Source organism: Phyllostomus hastatus, unplaced genomic scaffold, assembly GCF_019186645.2.
Source record: "Phyllostomus hastatus isolate PE091 unplaced genomic scaffold, TTU_PhHast_1.1 phas_scaffold_182, whole genome shotgun sequence".
Taxonomy (NCBI): domain Eukaryota; kingdom Metazoa; phylum Chordata; class Mammalia; order Chiroptera; family Phyllostomidae; genus Phyllostomus; species Phyllostomus hastatus.
In genome coordinates this window covers 12,818,617-12,839,093 of record NW_025334013.1, presented here as the reverse complement: position 1 = coordinate 12,839,093, position 20,477 = coordinate 12,818,617, and the positions used below count along the sequence as shown (strand labels likewise).

The window sequence follows — 20,477 nt, the reverse complement described above, 5'->3', positions numbered from 1 at the left end:
GTGCTTAGCAAAGTACCTAGCAAAAGAAGTACTCAGTTAGAGTTATTATTTATGACCACTGCATTGTTCTAAGGACAAGTAATACTTTACAGACAGATGAAGGAGCAGAACCGGCAAGTCAGAGGCTGTTAAAGTGCAGGAATATCCTGCCTGAGACACGTGCTCTATCTTTCAAAGAGTGGAAGGAACTCCGCTGTCAACCGGAAACAGCCTATACAGGTTCTCTGCACAGAAGTTTAAAAGCGGGGTGGGGGTGGGGGCAGGCTCAAGAAACTGATCTAAATGGAAGGCAAACTATGAAGTCAATGGGATTCACTGCAATAAGGATACAAATGCTGAAAAATTAAAAGATCAAGTACCAGAGGCCTTTGTCACTAGGCGCCGCTACGTGAACCCGCATTCCGGACGACAGCGTGAGCGGCCTCTGACAGACGCTGCAGACCTGCTGCACCACGCGCGGTCCGTTCGTTCCGTCCTTCGTGACCTTCCAGGAGCGCCGAGGGCATGCTGGTAAGGCACCGGTCAGCACCGGTCCTTCTGGGGAGGGGTCGGCCAGGCACGCTGGGTGGAAAGTGTCCTGCTGGTCTTACGTCAGCCCCAGGGAGGGCAGCCACTGGATGCCTACCCGGTCTCATAGCGCGATTAGCATAATACGTCACTTCTCGTGCGGGCCTAACCACACGCTGATTCAGCCAATATTTACTGAGTACGTACTCTGTGCCAGGAATTCAGGCTAAATCCCGGCAATATTTTGGTAAATAAAAGACAGGGTGACACTTCCTGTATTGCTGGTAGAAATGTAAAACGACGTAGTCGCTTTGGGAAACAGTTTGTCAGTTTCCTAAGAAACTGAACCTATCCTCACCATACAACCCAGCAATTCCACTCAGAGGCATCTCGGTGTCGACCTGGGCAAAACGAGAGCGAATGACCACACAAAGACCTGCAGGGGACCGTGCACAGCAGCATTATTCTGCAGACAGACACTGGAGGCAATCGGAAAAAATAAAAAATGCGAATGGATAAACAAAACGCAGGGCATCCATACCGGGCAATACCAGCACGAACAAAAAGAGCAAACTCCTGATACACGCAACGCGAATGAAGCGCCACGATGTCACGCTCAGTGCCAGGCGCCAGATGCAGAGCGCGCATCACGTGGCCTGTGATTCTGCGCATGCGGCATTTCCAGACAAGGCCAGACCAGACAGACCGACGGTAGAGCAGTGGTTGCCTGGGGTGAGGGTGAAAGCGGGAATGAACTGGGGGATCTTCTTGAGATGATGGGCGTTCTGAAACCGGATTGTGGCGATGGTGTGCAGCTCCGCGAATTTACCAAAAACCGTGCACTTAGTGTGAGCAAGTTGTGTGCTATGTAAGTTCCACCTCCGTTAAGAGACATGACAAAACAAAGAAGACACGGTCCCTACATGTGTGGTCTGTATAGCCTAACTGGGGAGAGAGACAACAGATAAGTAACCAGGCGACAAAGTGTAGAATTACAAATTCCGGCAGAATGAAGGAAAGACAGTGGGTACCGTGATAGAGGAGAAATAAAAGGGGAACCTCCTTAGAGACGGTGGCCAGGGAAGGCCTGTCTGAAGAGGCGACACGTGGATTGAGACCTATGTGGAAGAGAAATGGGGTAGGCACTCCAGGTGAAAGCCACACTTGCACGTACATTTTGCAGTGTTTCAGAGAGGTGTGGTGACCTGCCGAGACCACAGGGCACATGCGCGATGGGGCGGGTGTTCAAAACGAGGTCTGCTGGTGCCTGGAGTTGGCATCAGCCTCCCTACCAGTGTGTTCTTGCAGTGGATGCCAACGCCAGTCACACACCAGCAGCCTGGCGTGCCCACACCGGCCTGCCTCTGCCCAGGTCTTGGGGCACAGTGGGCAGTGGACGCACCTGGGCGCGTGCTAGGTGAGAAGGAGGCTGAGGTGTTGCCGCCAACACCCGCCCCACCCAGGCTCAGGCAGTGCCAGGCGCCAGGGGAACCACAGGCTCCACGCAGACCTGCCTGACCACGCCTCCTCCTCTCTCTGTTCAGGACCCGAGGGCAAAGCTGGATTCAAACCCCCACAATGCCACTTCCTACCTGTGTGGCCTTATCTTCGGGAGGAGGGTGCTGGTATATGGGAAAGAGCAGATCTGGGATTAGAGCCCACATCCACTGGCTCTAGTTTTCCCACTGCCAGGTTGAGGGACTTCTTGCAATGGGCCTCCCTGAGGGGCTAGTTCAGCATTCTCCATCCTGGCCCTGCATCCAAATCAGCCGGGAGCTTTATAAACTTTGGGACGCATCCCCAGAGATTCCGGTTTAATTGACCTGAGGTGGGGCTCAGGCACCGGTTCATTTAAAAAGCTCCTCAGATGATTCAGAAAGGCTGCCAGGGTGGAGAATCATGGATTCAACCCCTTCTTGATTTTATAAATGAGGAGACTGATGCCCATAGATTCTGAGTGATCATCCCCACCCCCGAGGCCCCCCCCAGCCACTTGCAGCTGCAGCTGTGATCTCTAAATGCTCCCTTCTGCTCAGAGTGAACGAACCGTAATCCAGACATATAAGCAACAGTTAAGAGGAGGAGATTTGAAACCAGGTAAAGGTGGGTTCAATCTATGGGCTGGGCTGCCACCTATGGGCTGTGGGACCTGGGGCAAGTCACTTCTCCTTTCTGACCCTACCGTGTGTGCAGAGAGAAGGTGCTCCTTAATCAGGCCACGTCCCCTAAAAGAGACCTTCAGTGCAGTTAGACAGGCATTTATTGAGCGCCAACTGGTGCTGTCTCTGGGGCTGAGGAGCTGGGGTCAGAGCCGGGCTAGACAGGGTGGGAGGTGCTATGTAGCAGCAATGCAGGGGGCTGGGTGTGTGGAAGCACAGGTTGGGGAGCCCTAATCAGAGCTGTGATGAGGCAGGGGTACCTTTCAATGCCTTTCTCAGGCCCTTACCTGCACTCCCAGCCCAAAGCATGTAGCTACATCCGTCCAAGACAACCAGGGTAAGGACCAGGCCCTGGTTTGGGACTGCGAGGTGCAGACTTGCCACACAGGCCAGCTCCCCAGGAAAGCTCCTAAGAACAAGAATATTCAGGCCTCAGGACAAAAGCCACTTCCCTGAGTGGCAAGGCACTGCCTGGCTCTGCCACCCCCAGCCCAGCTCACCCACTGTCCTCACGGCCCTGGGCGCTCCAGCCACTGGCACCTTCTGCCTGTCCTCCTGCCCTCTTCCCATGGCTGGGTCTTTGCACAGGTTGTTCCCACTGCCCGGAGTCCTCTTCCCTTCTCTCTTGCCCTGGGCAACTCCATCTTTTGCTCTCAACTACGCCCTCGTTTACACCCTGACCTCCCCACTATGTGGACTATCTCCAGCACCAGGCCTCTCTTCCCATGGAACCAATGACAGTCACCTGACCCACCTTCCCCACCTTGGCCTGGTCCTATACCCTATCCCATTTCTCTACAACGTGACTCCAGCTGTCAGCGAACAAATTCACATCACAAACTGTTTTTGGTTATAACTGACATCTCTTCCATTTATAAAAATGCAGTGAGGTAGCTGCTCAGAATTAAAGCAAACACTATAAGACCTTGATTTTAAAAGAGAGCTCAAAGCCATTAAAAATAGATAGGCCCTGTCTGGTGTGGCTCAGTGGATTGAGCGCTGGCCTGAGAACCAAAGGGTCGCTGGTTCGATTCCCAGTCTAGGGCACATGCCTGGGTTACGGGCCAGGTTCCCAGTTGGGGGGGTATGAAAGGCAACTGATTGATGTTTCTCTCACACACTGATATTTCTTCCCCTCTCTTTCTCTACAAATGAATAAATAAAAACTTAAACACACACACACACACACACACACCCTTATTCCCGTAGTGGAGAAGAGCTATGTGAGAATTGTTTACTATTGGCAGGGAAGGCCTCCAAGGAAACGGTTTTCCACTCTCTCTGCACTCCTGTCCCCTCTGGCGGTGCCCCTGCAGGCACCCCAGCTAAATCTCAGGGAGTTTTGCTGCTTCACTGCTCCAGCCTGGCCTACTTTCTCAGCTACCTTTCCCAGGCTCTGGGCTCTGCAAAAGTAGCAGGTCTCCTCCCATCAGCAGAGGCGTTCAGACTTGGGCCAGGTGACCCCAGTGGGGAAAACTGCAGAGGAGATTCACAAACCAGAAGAGGGACTAGAACAGATAGCTTTTCACATGTGGTTCAGGTCCAACCTTTAGAGTCTGTGAATTTGTGTCTGGGTATCTGAGGGGCAACCTGGACCCCCCAACAACTCCAGCTCCTATATGGTCCTCCAGAGAAAACACGGTTGAGTTTAAATCTGAGGACACAACTTAAAATCCAGGCGTTACCCTGGGCTAGTGACTGGTCCCACTCAGCTTCAGGTTCTTAATGTGGAAAATGGTGACAAGGAATGTGGGGCAGGTTCAATGGCGATGCATGCTGAGATTGTATTTGTGTATGCCCTTACCTGATCACAAGCAGAAAGGGGCTTGAAGCTGCTTACAACAATCAAATAAAACTACGTTTACCGGAAGATTAAAGCAGTAGGTGTTACCTCGTCCCAGCTCTCCTTTGCGGGCTGTGTGAACTTGAGCACGTTGCTTCCCTCCTCTGAGCCTCAGCTTCCTCATTTGTCAGCTGGGGTAATAGTAGTGCTTGCCACTACTGGGCTAATGTAGGAGGTAATAAATCTATACGGAAGAGTACTCAGCACAACACATTTTAGTAGTTGTTATTATGTAATCTCATTTTTCGTTGACCAAAAAGGAATCTGGACAAAGCTGAGCCACCCTGAGGCTAACCTCAGATCCCCGCTGGATTAGAAACACCAGTTCCTCTTCCCCTGGGGGAGGAAAAAAGAAAAACACTGAAAAACTTTTTTTTTATTTTAAAAAATTATTTATTTATTTATTTTTAGACAGAGGGGAAGGGAGGGAGACAGAGAGGGAGAGAAATATCAGTGTGTGGTTGCCTCTCACACAATCCCAACTGGGGACCCAGCCTGCAACCCAGGCATGTGCCTTGACTGGGAATTAAACCAGCGACTCTTTGGTTCTCAGGTTGGTGCACAGACCACTGAGCTGCACCAGCCAAGGCTGAAAAACAATTTAACTATTTGTTCAATTCTTTTGAAAATATTAAAGCAGATTTCTTTCATAATCTCAATAAAACTTCCCAGCATTCCTTTTCTTCTCTCTGTTTCCTTTTCTCCCCTTCCCCTCCCACCCTCCCCCAGCACCCCCACTCCCACATCTGGGTTCTCAGTCCCTCAAGGGCTCTCCCAAAGCTCAGCTGCACTGGCTCCTACTTCCTTGGCTCTGTTCCCCAGTCCCTCCTGTCTTTTCCCACCCAGTGACCTCTGCCCTTTCTCTCCTCGCTTGTTTTTTCCCTTCCCTCCAGCCATTGCCCAGATCCGCAGGACAAAGCCTGGCTGAAGCTGCCTGACCTGCAAAGTTTCCTTCCTCAGAGAAGGCAGGGAGGCTATAAACAGGTTAATCATGTTTTTCCTCTCACAAAACAGATACCCATCTGTTCATACAGCTACATGCAGAACCACATCCAGGAGTTAGCGGCGCTTAATATCTGAGCAGTGGGACTTTTTCCATTGCACTCATTCCTGGATTGCATCATTTTACAGTGAGCGTGTATTTATTACATTTGAAATCAGAAAACAGACCGATGTGTTTTATTTTACTTTTGAAATGAAGTATGGAAATCAGGGCAAAGGGAGACAATGGTAGGAAAAGTAGAGCAAAAGCAGGGATAAAGTGAGTATCCAAAATACATTCCATGGGTCCTGCACTTACATCATGTAAAGTGCCCACTATGGGGCCCGACACACACTGGGTAAACAGCAGTTATGGCTGCTCAGGGCTCGATGAACCTCGATTCCCCCACAGAAACTCAAAGGGCTCAGCTGAATCAGATTGGCGGGTTCAGTTCAAGAGGAAGGAGTCAGACTGAGACAAGTCGGTCCCCAGCCCCACCCCAGGCGACTTCTCTGCGGGGTTGGATGAGTCAAGAAATAGTCTATCTGGGTCTGACGAGCTCTGCCTGCCCCCTTCCCTTCCAGCCTCCTAACGGGCTCCTCCTGATGCCTTCCTGACCACGTCCTCTTAGACAGGCTGGTGTGAGTGTGCATGTGTCGGCTGCTCCTACAGAGTCTGGAGATCCCCCTGTGCGCTCTAGACTGTAGTTTCAGTTTAGTTTTGGAAGACAAAAAATTTAAAAATTAAATAGGTCTTATAACGCGTCTCATTCTGCCTGCATGCCTGCATGCCTGTGGGCCGCTCAGTTTGTCCAGACTCCATCTGACTTGGTACAGGGTGCCGGTCCAAAAAAAACGCATCAGTCAACCACTGAGGACTCTTTGGGCACCTACTGTATACCACACATTACCGAACACCTGTTCTGTGCAAGGGGATGACACAGGGAAAACAGACGAGGAATACCAGTAATAACTCTTGCCATTACTGAAGGCCCCTAAAATGTAAAAAGGCCTCTCCACAAATTCTGGTGGATCCTGAGGCTGGATTGGCTGGAAAACACAACCAGGCTTCAATGTCAGGGCCTCTGAGACCCGCACTCTCTGAGGCCTGGCCAGTCAGAGCCCTGGGTCACAGTGACTGAGGAACAGCTGCAGTGCTCAGTAAGAACCAGAGACTCAACTTGGGAAATGAGTGTTGCTGGAACTGTTGAGAAAAAGAGTCTCTATCTGGCAGCCCTGTTGAGAGACCAGGACGCACGGCTGGAGCTGCTGGCACCCTTATTGTGGTCCTGAGAGATCCTGCCAGAGGAGGAGGCCGGCGGAGAGGGAAACAGTCCTGAGAAACAAAGAGAGTGACACTGAATCCTGATGACATCATCTGAGCTCCTCAATGGAGCTGGGCCTAGCGCTAGCTCTCCCCCTGCGTTTTCCAGTTTAAGTTGCATTTCCCGCCATTTCGAGCCCAGGTGCTCCAACTGAGTCATTGCTGTGCCTCCCCCCAGCCCGCCCGCCCCAAAGGGAACTGAGTATTTGGAGGAAGCACCACGCACCTACCAATCTTTAGGAGCTGTTCTCCTGCCACACAACCGCCATGTCTGAGAGCACGAGTCCACAAATGGCAGCAGAAGCAGCGGGATGCCAGTGTATGGGCGAAGTCACCTCCCTTCTCCGAACATGAATTCTCACTTGCAATAGGGGGTGGGGTGAGAATCATAGTATCTACTACAGAGGATTGTTCCCAGAAGGCTGTGCGGAGGAGGTGAGCTATGAGGATCCCTAAGGCCTTGGGGGTTAGGGTCAGAGCTGGCAGCGAACCTTCTCACTTGTTTTCCCTGGGGCAGTTTAAGGCCAGGGACTGCCTCTGCTGGAGCGGACTGGTGGGGTGGAAAAGACTCAGCCAGAACATTGGGAGGCTTCGGTTCTAGTCCCGGGGCCCTTGCAAATTCCGGAGAGCACTTTGGGTAAGCTCCTCCCCCACTGACCGCACGCCCCTTTCCCAAGTGAGAAAGCCACGCCCCTCCCCTGTTTTCTTCCTCGAGGCCGGGTCACAGCTCATTCACTGCTGTATCCCCCCAATGCTCAGCCCAGTTCCTGCTTTGCTGAGAGCGTTCCACAATTACTCTATGTGAGTCAATAAAATGTGAAGATATGTGACCTTTCTTTTTTTTCTTTTTGGAGCATGTTGGACTAGAACATGTACAGAAAAACGCAGACAGGTTCTGAGGAGACTTCACAAAGTAAGCACACCCCTGTACCCGGCCCCTCCATCCTGGAACACCCAGAAGTCTCCTTGGGGCCCCCTTTTGAGTCATTTCCTCCAAAAAGGTAACACTAGCCTGGCTTCTGACAGCAAACATTAGTTTTGCTTAGTTTTGAACTTGATATATAAATGGATGGATGCTTAACGTTTTCCAGGGCTTTCAGGCTTACCAAGGGCCCACAGGAATACCAGTTCAAATCTTCAAGTCAGTGCAGGAAGGTGGGCAGGCATTACGGACCCCATTTTACAGAGGAGAAAACTGAGGCTCAGAGAATAGAATGTCTCACAGTCGCCTTGCTGGCAAATGGAGAGCAGGATAACTGGGTTCCATTCCCTTGTTTCCCTGGATCTCAGAATGTCCCTCCAGGCGTCACACTGAGATTCCCAGGAAGATATTTGAGGAATGGTCAAGAATCTGAAACCAGCCCAGGCCTGGGCAGGTGGTGTGAGTCACCAGCCCTCCGGAAGAGAGTGCACCTTCAGGGCACGGCCTGACGCTCTCCACCTTCCTTCCCTGTTTTGCACTCAACATGCTATGAGTTTTGACAGGTGAGCCTCCTCCCTGTGTCTTCTCCTCCGCAGTGAAGAGTTCGTGGTGCTGTTGAATGGAAGGGCGAAGAGTCATTTCCACAGAACCCCCTCCCCAGGTTGCTCTAGGTTGCCGCACACACTGCCCAGGAGCAGACGGTCCTTTCTGGCGCCCAGCACTGAGTGTCCAGGCCTCTCACCTGCTTCCCCAGAGTCACCCTGAGCCAGCTCCCTGGCTGGGGCTATTGATTGCCAGCCGCTCCTGCTCCCCTCCTGGCAGTAGGTGTCTTCTGCCCTACCTGCCCACCTCTGTCCCTGGCCAATTCAAAGCCCTTTACTCCCCCACCCCATGTCTGGTAAGCAAGATTCCAACCAAGTCTTTCCTTCTGGCCCATGAACTCCTACACATCCTTCAAGGCCCAAACCCCATCTTCCAAGATGCCTCTGCCTCTCTTGAACAATCTACTACAATCCTACACGTTAGTTTCTCTTTCTCAACACAGCACAAATACAGTTGACTGCAAAGTCACACAACTAAAGCACACACACTTTCATTACACACCATTTTCATCTCTCTTCCTTGCAAATGGGGCTGCACACACGGTGTATTGAATCGAAGCCTGGGCCTCATGTGTGCACATCTATACACGCACACACAACACCACACAGCCCCCAGGGTTTGGTCTCTACCTGTTTACAGCGGAGACAGAGTCTCTTCCTACTACACAAACATGCGTGTACAACGGGCTCCAAACGCACAGCTCACACATCATACAAATACATCTACACCCATTTTTTCTGTGCCTTCCTCCCTCACTCAAACGCATGCAGTTTCTCCCCTGCACATACAAACATACATGCAGAGAGCCATCGGTACTTCTCTCTGCTTCCCTCCCACCCCTTCTCTCAACCCTTTTCTCTCTCACACACACACACACACTCTCATACACGGAAGCACGCAATAACAAACCCCAAATATAGTCAGTCTCCGTCTTTCCGTCACATAAACACTCAGGCACGCGGGATCCATCCCTCCCCCGCTTTTGCTGTTTCTCCTCTCCTCTCCTTTCTCCTCCCCTCTTACACACACACACTCCACACAAACACACGCAGCTGCAGTGCCCGGGGTCACACTCCTGTGCAGGCGCCAGGCAAGAGACAAAGGTCGCCGAGGCTCCCGGTGCTGTGCACCCTGCACCGCCGAGCCGCTCCCCAGGCTCCGCCTTTCCCCGGCGCGGGTCTCGGCGAGGTGTGGACCCGCACCGGGCACCCGGCACCCGGAAGTCTGACACCCGGTAGGCTCCAGCGCTCCGGGGTCCGCAAGCCGGTGGGGCCACCGCCCGGTGCGCCAAGGGTTAAAGAGCCGGCGGCGGGAAGGGGGTGGAGGGGGGGGCCGGCCTCTGGGTGTGATTGGCTTCGCAGCCAGGGCCCCGCGCCCCGCTATTGGCCCCTGGCCGGGTCCGCCCCCCCTCCCGGAGACTGGGCGCCAGAGCCGCGCTCGTCCGCGGGGAGCGGAGCGCGCCGCCGCCGGGGCCAGCTAGCAGCGCAGTCGGGGTGCGCGACCGGAGCCGGAGGCCACACGGAGCGGAGCGCGCGCTATGGTGAGTGCTGCGATGGCCCAACCTCGACGGTGCCCGACAGCGACGCGGATGTGGGACCAGGGACCGGCCCGGTTCCCGGGGGCCTGGGCGCCGGCTGCAGCTCTGAGAAGGCGTGGAGTCTGGGGGCGCGCGGGCAGGGCTAGACTCTCCAGGCGGCGCCGCGCTCGGTTCCGTCGGGGGCGGCCGCTCCCAGCTTGGACCTGGCGGGACGTGGAGGGCTTGGGGTGACTGAATTGGTTGGGTTGCAGTTCTGGTCTGGGACGACTGGAAGCCCCTGGACCCGGCTAGGCTTGGAGACCTCGGTTATCCAGGTTGGGTCCGGAGCAGGGGTCGGGGACAATTTTGAAGAGGCTGGATCCAGTTGGACCTGAGTTTCTCGGGATTCCGGGTGGGTCTGGGGCTGAGGCTTAGCTTGGGACATCGTGGGTGGCCGAGCCAAATGCGTTCAGAGGGCTAGGTCGGGACCCTCTGGAACTACCGATCTTGCTAAGGCCGAAGGAGGTGGAGAGTGGAGGCTGGGCAGCCAGGTTCGTTGTCGGCAGAGACCAGGAGACTCTGGGGAACCCCTCTGGGGTGCCCAGCAATCTGGTCTCCCCAGCATCTCCCAGTGATAGGTCCTCGGAGGAGGAGATAGGCAATGGTATCAAGGAGAAGGGAGCTGGGGAGGGAGATTTGGGGGGTGGGGGGCGCGGTTCTGAAGCCCCAGGGAAGAAACCCATTTGGTCCAGGCTGGGCTTTGGGGGGCTGTTTTAGGGAGGGGCCTGTCCCTGGAAGGAAAGCCAAGACCTTCCAGTCACTTCTCTAGGGCCTGATGATTGGCTCTCCGTCATGGGGGCCAAGGCCACCTACCTACTTGTCTTTGGTTTCTTTCCCCCATGGGCAGGCCCCTCTGGTTCTCTCCGTGTCCTGTGGAGTGGGCACAAGTCCCCATGCAGGGCCCGAAGTGGTCACGTACCAGTGATGATGGCGGCTGCCAGACCTAGGGTTACAGCCACCACTGCTCTGTGGCATAGCTGCCAAGCCTGAGGGGGCCCAGGTGGGGGCACAGTGGGACCCCCTGCAAACTCGAAGAATCCACCAGTGACTCCTCAGGACCAACTTCTGCTCTGCCCAGAGCTGGGGTCCCCTCACAACACCCCTTTCCTCCTCTCCCACTAGTGTCCGCCTCCCCCTCCCCCTTGACTTGCCTCTGCAGAGTCAGTAATAATGAAATTATGGCTGGACTCCACACTCAAGGGTGCTTAGAGCTCATCTTGGATCCAGCCAACCTCCCCGGGCAGGAACCTCTCCCCGGGATTGCTCTGCTTGGGCCGTTTCGGTGGCAGAACACACTCCCTGCGGGCCGGCACTTGACTTCAGGCCTCAGAATACGGGCGATAAAAGCGGGTGAGACTTTGGGGTCATGTTGTCTACTCTGCCCCCAAGCCCAGCCTGACTTGTTGCTCAGAAAGAAAAGTTTTTCCTCCTTAACCCCCCCACCCAAAGGGAGGTCACCTTGCCTTGGTGACATTTTTCAGAGCCTTACAACCTCAGATTCCCCCCCACTCTCAGCCTGTCAGGAAGACCCCAAGCTTTGGCATCAAACAGATTTGGGTTCAAATTCCAGCTCCTCCACTTCCCCACAAGTTTTATCCTCACCTCTGAGTATCAGTTTCCTTATCGGTGAAATGAGGTGAGTCTCAGCTCCAGGGTTGGTGTGGGGATTTGGTGAGATAACCCAGGGAGAGTGCTTGGCTCAGATACAGCTTAGGTTTCTTTCTCGTACAGCCCTAAAGCTCCAGTTGAGAAGTTCTGCCTGACATCTAACCAATGTGTTAATCTGGAAAAAGGATTAAACTTTATCATGTAGTAGGGAGAAGAAGCAGACAGTGATACTAACAGAATTATTCATTTGTCCATCATTCAGCAAAGGTTTATGGAATATTTGATGGTACATGGTATGCTAAGCCCCATGTAGGGAGGAGAAAAACTGTCATAAACACCGTGTTCAGGAAGCTTCTTGCGGGCCGTGTCTGCACGGACGCTCAGGCGAGGGGACATATCTTTGGGGAATAAAGACATCATGCCAGGCCAAGGTCCCTCCTGGCTGGAGAGATGAGAGACTCAGGCTTTACCGAGCAGGTGACATCTGAATTGGAAAGGTCATCTAGGAAGGAAGACCCCTGCCAGCAGAGGACCAAAGAGGTGTGCAAGCACAGGAAATGTGCCTGGAAAGGCAGAATGGGGCTTACCTGGCATCTGGGCGTGAGAGCCAGGGAAGAGGAGAAAGTGGGAAGGGAAATTGCTGGGTCCAGAGAGTCCAAGGCTTAGGCTGGCTGAGGAGGCGGAGCTGCACTATGGATGGTGGACCCGCATGTGGGTGGGGTGCAGGCTGATGTCGTTTTGGTTTCCCTTAAACACTAGTCCTTGTGCTCATTCCTAAGGTGGGGGTGACTCAGGGCTGCTAACGTGTTTATTCCTCGGATCTGCTGTTCCATGGGGTTTAAACAAATCCAGCGTTCCCTCCTCTCCAGTGCGGCCAAGTTTCCCCTGGCCCCCGGGTTTTAACAGGATTCGGTTGGGGAGTGTGTGTGCTGTTTCCTGTTGTCCTGGCTGCATCTCCCTGATGGTCCCCAGCTCCCCACCCAGGTCTCTAACCCCTTGGCAGGTAGTCAACACTGTTCTTAAAGGCCTCAAGTGGAATCCCCACCCCTTGCCCGCCCAGTGCAGGCTTCTGAGCAGGCTTTTTCTTATCTGCTGTTTCCAGTTATCCTTGTGCCACTGAGCAGGCACAGAGAGGTGTAAGGAGATTGCCCAGGGTCACACAGCAAGATAGATAGTTCCAGAGCAGCCAGGATGTTTGGAGGGTTACCAGGAGACAGGTTGCAGGACACAACCCAGTGTGTCCAGTCTACTACTGTTGTGGCACCTTGAGAATGTTCCTTCACGTTCCACGCTGAGGACTGAGCTTAAAGCTGCATCTGAGGGGTGGGGATCATCTTTACTTTAAGAGGCTGAGTTGAGGACAGGGTCCAGCACCTGGGTTTGAACCCTGGATGGACCACCTGCTTCCTTTCCTACCAGGCGGGGCAGATGTGCTCCCTTCTCGGGAAGCCCGTGTGGTGCGGGGTTCCCAGAGCACAGGAGGACTCCTCCCTGGGCGGCCAGGTCGGTGCTGGTGACTGGGTTACTTACTTGTGTTTCCTTGCATTGCTACAACTTTTGGTCAACAGGCATGTTGTCAACTTTTGTTAAAGATAAACACATTGTTTCCCAGAAAGAACTGGAGAGGCCAGGCCTTACCAGGGAGGAACATGATTTGAGAGGCAAGAAGGCTACAGCGTGGGTCTGGCAGAAAGTTTCAGGCATTGGCCAAGATAACCAGCTTGGCTAAAGTCCACGCTTTGATGTCTGTAGTGAGGGAAGAACCATTAGCAACTGTTGACGGCTCGGCTTTTTGTGTTTTCTCTGAGTTGTTTCCCTTTCGGTTAATGAGGTGAGCACACCAGCGAGAGCTGAAGTGCTCCATCCATCCATCCCTCCATCCCTCCACCAAGCAGATTTGCCCGGCACCACACAAGGCTTTGGGGCTGCGGTCAGTGCGAGGGAGACGGGCAGGTCTGTGTCCCACAGTCTGGCAGATGGGCAACGTGGAGCAGGAAATGACAAGTGCGGTTGCCGTTACCAAGGAGACGTGCAGGGTGCTGTGGAGCAGATAGGGAAGCCTGGCCTGGGGAGCAGAAGAGGCTCCCTGAGGACATGGCATTGAGGCTGTGGCCTAGAGAATGAATGGGACCTGGAGAGCATTCCAGGGGGAAGCAGCAGTTAGGTGCAAGATGAGACAGAACAGGGTGCATTCGAGAATGAACTCATCTGGAGGCCCCGGAGACAATGCTTGGGAGGGGGCCGGGGGGCCGGCACAGGCAGGGGGCATCGTCTTAAAGATTTGGGGCCCCAGCCCTGACAGGTATGGTTGGCCCTGTGGGTTGGGCATCGGTCTGCAAAGCTAAAGGTCCAGCAGTGAGGGTGGAGGCCGGGGCTGCGAATTCTGTCTCCCATCTGGGAGCGTATAAGGGGCAACTGATGGATGTTTCCCTCTCACATGGATGTTTTTTATCTCCCTCTCTTCCCCTCTCTCTAAAAATAAATAAATAAATAAATTCCTAAAAAAAAAAAAAAGATTGGGGCTTCATCCCAAGGGCTGTGGAGAGCCTCTCATACTCAGAGGGAAGGGTGATACACAGCAGATGTGCATTTTGAGATGGTCACCCAGGCTGCTTTGTGGAGAATGGAGGCGGGGCTGGGCGGGGCAGGGAGGGTGGGATGCTGGAGGCTGGGCAGCCAGCTAGGAGGCCGCTGGAGTGGCCCTGGGAGGGAGAGACGACTGTGGCCTGTCCTCTTTCGTCACAGTCCTCTCCGCCCCACACCACAGCCCCATCCCTCTGCCCAACATGGACAGTGAAGAGGGGAGGCCCTGTTCCCAGAGGCTCCGCAAAACCCCTTTCCCCGTGGGCATGGGCCTTCTTCCCTGCGCCCTTTCACACCGACAACCAGCAGGGCTCCGGGCCCCACGGAACTCCAGCCTATTCAAGAAGAAAAGCCAAGTTCCCAAATGCCTCCGAACAAGGCAGAAAATGCTAAGTGCCCCCATGAGGATGCCGCTCCAGAGTCACCCTGGCCATGGGTGTGTATCAGGGAAGACTTCCCAGAAGAGATGGCATTTGAGCGTCAGTTGGTGGAATGGAATGTTTCCTCCTAGGAGCCAGGCTCTGGAGAGGTTAAAATAAAGAGACGTTCTCCTGTCCTCTGAAGAGTTACCGTCTGTGGGACAAAGTTGAATGAACAAGCAGTGCTAGTTGAACCCACCGTCTGGGGCCTGGAGGGTCTCTGTCCTTTCCTGACCCCCTGAGGGCAGGGATGGCTGGAACATCTTGGCCTGTCTTGGCTCGCTGAGCACTCCTGGGGCTTCTGAGGGGCCACATTTCTGGAGAATATTCCTGAAATTGTCTGAGGGAGTGCCTAACTTCAGGACCCAGAGACGGGGGTGGGGGCCTGGCTGCTGGATCTTCTTAAAACCACAGAGTGCTTGCGTGAAAGGGGGATTCGTAACCTCCTAATGCAGATCATTTTACAGGTGGGAAGACCGAGGGGCAAAATGAGCACCCAGCATTTGCCTGGCGCTTCCATGTAACCTTTCGATCTGCACACCAACCCCAGAAAAGTGGGTTTCTCCCCATTACAGAGTTGTACAAGCAGAGTCTCAGAGATCACCGGGGGAATTGGGAACCGGCACCGGGCAGTGGCCCCGATTCCTTAGGGTTCTAGTTCAGTCCCCAGCTGCCGCTCCACTCGGCAGAAACCCTGCCTTCCCGGGAAGAGCCCCTGGGGACAGGGATGAAGGGGGCGGATCGATGAGGCCAAAGGCCTTGGTCGCTGACTGTGGCCCCGCTGCGGCCCCACGTGGGCCAGACTGAAATGCTGATCATTCTCTCGCCTTACACCGCACCTGCCTGGCAAAGCCCTCCACTCCCCGGTCACCCACTGTTCCTGGCTCCCGCTGCCAGTCGGTGGCAGAGATAGGACTTGAACCCAAGCCTGTGACTCCCAGCCCAGCCCCCGTCCCCCAGCTCCTGGCGCTGTCTGGAGGCCCCAGCCCAAGTCTTCAGTGGCCCAGGCCTGGAGCTGTCCTGGACTCCCTGAACACTTGCCCCTGTGAGCGAGAGGAGCAGCCCCGGGGCAGAAGCCTCCTCTCCCCCATCCTCCTTCCCTTGCGCCCTCACCTCCTTGGAGAGGAAGGCTGGAGGGCGGGGTGGGTGACAGCCAGGAGGAGTAGGGTTACAGTGTAAACACCAACATGTCAATATTTACCTCCGCCTGGAACCAGAGCCTCCCGCTCCCTGCCTGCCTCCCACGAGCTGCCCGTCCAGGTGCACGTGGCCTGCCCCGCCGCTGTGACCTGGTCCCTGGAAGCAAGGCCAAGGGTGGAGATCTAGTGTCCAGCCCGAGCCCTGACTCAGACGTTTCGTGGGGCCCTGAGCGAGGCATTCTCCCTTGGGGGCCTCCGTTTTCTCATCTGTCAAATGATGTGGCTAGAACAGGCTGACTGAAGGGGCCTTCTCAGCAGTGGCATGTGGGAGTTCCAGCATGATCCTCTGGCCCAGGGCTCGGACTGGAAGTTGGCCAGGCCTGGGCCCGAGTGCCAGCCCTACCACTCCCTCACTGTGGGATTGCGGGCAAGTCACTGACTGCCTCTGAGCTGCGGTTTCTTCCTCTATAAAGCGAGACCCTAATGGTTCCTGCTTTGGAGGGCCATCGGTGAGGATGAATGAGATGACTCTCAACCGAGGTCTGGGCGCAGGATGAGAACTGAATGCATGGTGGTGGTGGTTATTTCAGATAAACATTTTATGGTTCCCTGACTCCGGACACTGCGTTGCGTCACTTGGGGACTGGAGCCAGGGGTGGGGACTGGAACCTCAAGTCCTCCCGGTACTCGGGCCACAGGCTGAGCGAGGGGAGCCCAGGGTTTGAGGAAGCCCCTTGGTCAACATTTACTTCCCCTGCTCACACACACAGCTGCCCAGCCTCTGGGGTTGCTCTTTACTGGGCGGAGGTCCAGGGCAGCAGTGACCTCAGGGATGCATGGCAGGCCATGACGGGGCGAGGGAGGGTGGAGGAGGTGGAACAGAGAGGAAGGATGCATTTCCTAAGCAACTTTCACAGAAACATGGAGTCCGGTTTCCTCCAGCTGGCAGAGGAGGGGGCGTGGGGCGGGGTCTGGCACCCTGGAGGTGTGGGCAGGGGAGGGCAGCGAGGCAGGGCTGCCCGTATGGCAGAGGTGGGCCTTGGAGACCCGTGGGCCCCGGGCTGAAACCCAGCTCCATTACGGTTTGCCGTGGCACACTGGACAAGTACATCGTCACCACCGCCTCTCTGGGCTTTGTTTTTCTCATCTCTGAGCTGGAGCTGTTGGGGCCTATTTTGTATGTAGTTGGAAGAGTTTAACCAGGGGCTGTTTCAGAAGAACCCAGCTCCGTCCCCGCACACACAGGGGGCTCGGTGGCCCTCAGCCTCTCTCGTCAGCATGGCAGCAAGAACCACAGCCAGTCCTCTTCTGCCACTCTCTGCGCTTCTTGAGGGCAAGACGGCGCCTTTTAAAAAACTGTGGTATGGTTTACTTATGCAAGATGCACACACCTCGTATAGCTCGAGTTTTACAAATGTACCACCACCTCGATCCAAAAATAGAACATTTTCACCTCCCCAGAGTTTCCACGGGCCCCTGTCCAGGAGTCCCCCTCCCCAGTGGCCCCTGACCTGCTTTCCATCACTCTCGTTTTCCCTGGTTTTGACCTGGATCTGCGTGAATTCGTGTACTCTCGGTCTGGTTTTCTTCGGCTTCAGACAAAGCTGAGTATTCCGTAGCTCGCCCCTGCTGCTACTGGGCCGGCATCTGCTCCTTTCTCAGGCTGCCGTGTACCCACCAGGGGGGTGTATGCGCTGGTCTCCGTGGGCTGCTGTGACACTCTCACGTGTCTCTTCATGGATGCAGGCACCCGTTTCTTTTGAGCGCGTACCTAGGAGTGGAGCTGCTGGGCCAGAGGGTCCTGTGTGTTTCACTGTCGTAGAAGCTGCTGCGTGGGGGGGAGAGGGTGCGTGTTCAGAGTGTACTGTTTACCTGTTTGCCCACCCGAATGCTGGAGGAAGCCCTGGGTGAATGTTTTTGAAAGAAGGAAGGAATTGGATTCCTTTCTTTGTCTTAATGCTTCAGATCTGCTCTGTGGGGCCCTGCCCCTGCCCTCGGGGCCTGGCAGCTCTGGGCGGACCCTCTGCCAAGACACTGGGCTTTGGGTTTTGCCTGGCATTTGTCGAGGCTGGGAGGAGGTCCTGCTGGGCCCAGGCCGTGAGGCTGTGTGACCGACCCCTGAGGTTGTGCGATCTGCAGCAAATCTTTCTCCTCCCTGGTCCTCAGTTTCCCCTTCTGCAGAATATTGGGTAGGTTGATTGGTTTCCGGTGGGTTCCCCTCATTTGGGAGTCATTTGGGAGCCGTTTGCTCTCTGCTTCCTCACCCCCAGGGTGGTGGCGCCTGTGCCACTGGTGAGCCCCCGCTGTTCCATATCTCCGAGGAGGGGCCGTTTGAGAGAGTGAGTGGGCTCTTCATTCTTGGAACCCTCCCTGAGAGCCTCATAGTGAGTCAGCCCTCCCTGGCGAGAGCCCCCAGCATGGCCCTGGCATGGGAACCCCTTCCACGGAGGAGGCCTTGACACCTGGGTATGAATTCTGCCAGTTCCTGGAGCTGTGACCTGGGCAAGTCACTCCACCTCCCTGAGCTCCAGCAGCCTCACCTGCAGGGTCGTGAGGATGAAACGAGGTCCGGCCTCACTGTGGGGACCGAAGCGGACGCGGCAGCAACATCCCTGCTCTCGAGGAGATGCATTCCAGGGAAGGAAGCCACAGACGACACAGGCAAACCAACCAACCGAGAGATGATGGCTTCAGAGAAGGGAAAGAAAAGAGAGGAGTGATGTGGTGGGGAGTAGCTGTGAGCTGGGGAGGGGCTGCCCTAGATGGGTGGGCAAGGAAGGAGGTGACCACTGAGCTGAGGAGGTGGCAGTCGGGCAAAGACGTGGCAGAGGAGGATTCTGGGCCGAGGAGCGGCAAGTGCAAAGGGCCTGAGACAGGGATGAGGGATGGGCTGTTATGGGCGGCAAGAAGGCTGGTGTGGCTGGTCAGAGGGAGCGGGGGTGTGTGGGGGGGGGAGGAGTAGGAAGAGGTGGCCATGGAGGGGCCAGGGCACACAGGGCCTTGTCAGGCGTCGGGGAGGTGGACATTCCATCCTAAGAGGGATGGGAAGGCGCTGCCGGGCTCTAAGTGGGGGGATGGCTCCAGTCGGTTTGTTTTAGAAAAGGCCCTGGCTGCTGTGTGCAGGGTGGACTGTAGGGGGCAGGAGTGAGGCAGGGAGGTGGGTGGCCCGTGAGAGTGGGCTGGGGACATTCGCCTGTCCTGAGGGCAAGGAGGCTCCTGTCACCCCAGGATCTGGGACTTCAGCAGCTATGTCAAAGGACGGGAGAGAGGGCGACGGGGCGTCTCAGAGGCTGCAACACCTGGCAGCGGAGCCTGGTGGGCACAGATCGCCTCTGGAGCCAGTCGGGTTTGTGCTAAAACTTCCCCTTGAACTCAGACTTCCAGGGCGAGTTCAGGATTCTCCCCGAGGGACCACATTCCCACCGCCAGGCCCTGTGACCCAGAGAAATGGGGCCGGAAGGGCACAGAGTCAAAGCCTGCCGCCCTCACTTCCGCACACCCTGCTGAGAAGCGAGGGCAGAGGAAGTGATGGCCACAAGGGATCCTCGGCCCCCCTGCCCTCTGGGCTGCCGCTCCTGCCACTGGCTTCAGGGAATCCCGGGGCTCTGTGGTTTCTGGGTGTCCCGGCCCGGCCGGGGGCAGGAGGCGGCCGTGAGAAGGCGGTACTTCTTCTTTCTTTGCCCTGAGTGTCAAGCGGGTGGTTACTCAGCATCCTGCTGGGCTCCTGGGGTGGTAGATGGAGGGAGGGGTGGGCGAGGAAGTTCACAGAGCCACCGAAGGGCTGGGTGGGGGGTGGGACTCCGACGTCATGGAGACCAACATCCTCACAGGGACTCCGCTGCCCAGGAAGGGAGAGAGGCTTTCCTGCACAGGCGGGTGGCAGCAGGACTCCGCACCTAGTGCTGCTTCTGGTTCAAGTTTGTGTTTTGGGGCCAGACAGACCTGGGCTGTAGTCCCAGCTCTGCCCCTTAGTCCCAGCCGGGTGACCTTGGGCCAGCGACCGTCTCGGAGCCTCGATTCTCCCACACGTGGAACGGAACGGTTGCCACACCTTTCTCGTGGTGGTGTTACAAAGAGCGGTTGGAATGAGTCCCAGAAAGGTGTAAAGCTCGTCGGGCGGTGCACATGATAGGTCGTTAGTAGATGGGAGTTCTTACTAACATTGTTGCTATTGCGATTCTGCCCTTCTGAGCCTCACAAAGAGCTGGAAAGGACGCCTGCGCGCTAGCCTTCACTTCAGTGGTTTTCTAGTTCTGGTGAATGTGGTGAGGCAGTGAGGCGAGGAAATTCTCTTTGTCGGCCCACTTACTGCTGCTTATACAGGCGTGCGTGTGCATGCGTGTGTGCGCATGCGTGCCTGTGCGTGCATGGTCTCGGTGGGATGAGTGGGGCAGAGAGGCACTGAACGCAGGCCGAGGATGGAAAGCCCACACACCCGCTAATTCCTGCCTGTACAGTGTGGCCCAGGGGTTAAGAGCGGGGGCCTTGGGATCATGTAGCCAGGGGTGTCAAACTCGTTTTTACCAGGGGCCACACCAGCCTCGCAGTTGCCTTCAAAGGGCCGAATGTAACTTTAGGACTGTATAAATGTAGCTACTTCTTAGCTAGGGGCAAGGAGCTCGGCGCTGCCACCGGGTAGAAACAAGGTGCCGGGCCGGATAAAACAAGGTGGAGGGCCGGATTCGGCCCGCGGGCTGTGTGTTTGCCGCTTGTGCACTAGAACATGAACCCTGGATCCGCCACTTATCTGTTGTAAAAACCCTTTTTTAGCAAGTAAAATTTCCTCTCTGGGGCTGGGCTGCCCCCCTGTGAA

At 55.5% G+C, this 20,477-nt stretch overlaps 1 protein-coding gene across 2 annotated transcripts in view; it reads left to right on the top strand.

The window, feature by feature from the left end:
- The first annotated feature begins 9,404 nt into the window (after positions 1-9,404).
- The window catches only part of ECE1 (endothelin converting enzyme 1), a 97,002-nt gene continuing 85,929 nt past the window's right edge, over positions 9,405-20,477 (top strand). Inside the window, exon 1 of one of the 2 annotated variants that reach the window (XM_045858734.1) lies at positions 9,405-9,573. Coding sequence is in view for 1 of the 2 variants with exons in the window: in XM_045858733.1 (XP_045714689.1) it covers positions 9,877-9,879 (3 nt within the window). In the remaining variant the exon portion in view is untranslated. Of the gene's footprint in view, positions 9,574-9,639; positions 9,880-20,477 lie in introns of those variants that run through there. The other variant, XM_045858733.1, reaches the window with a different exon arrangement.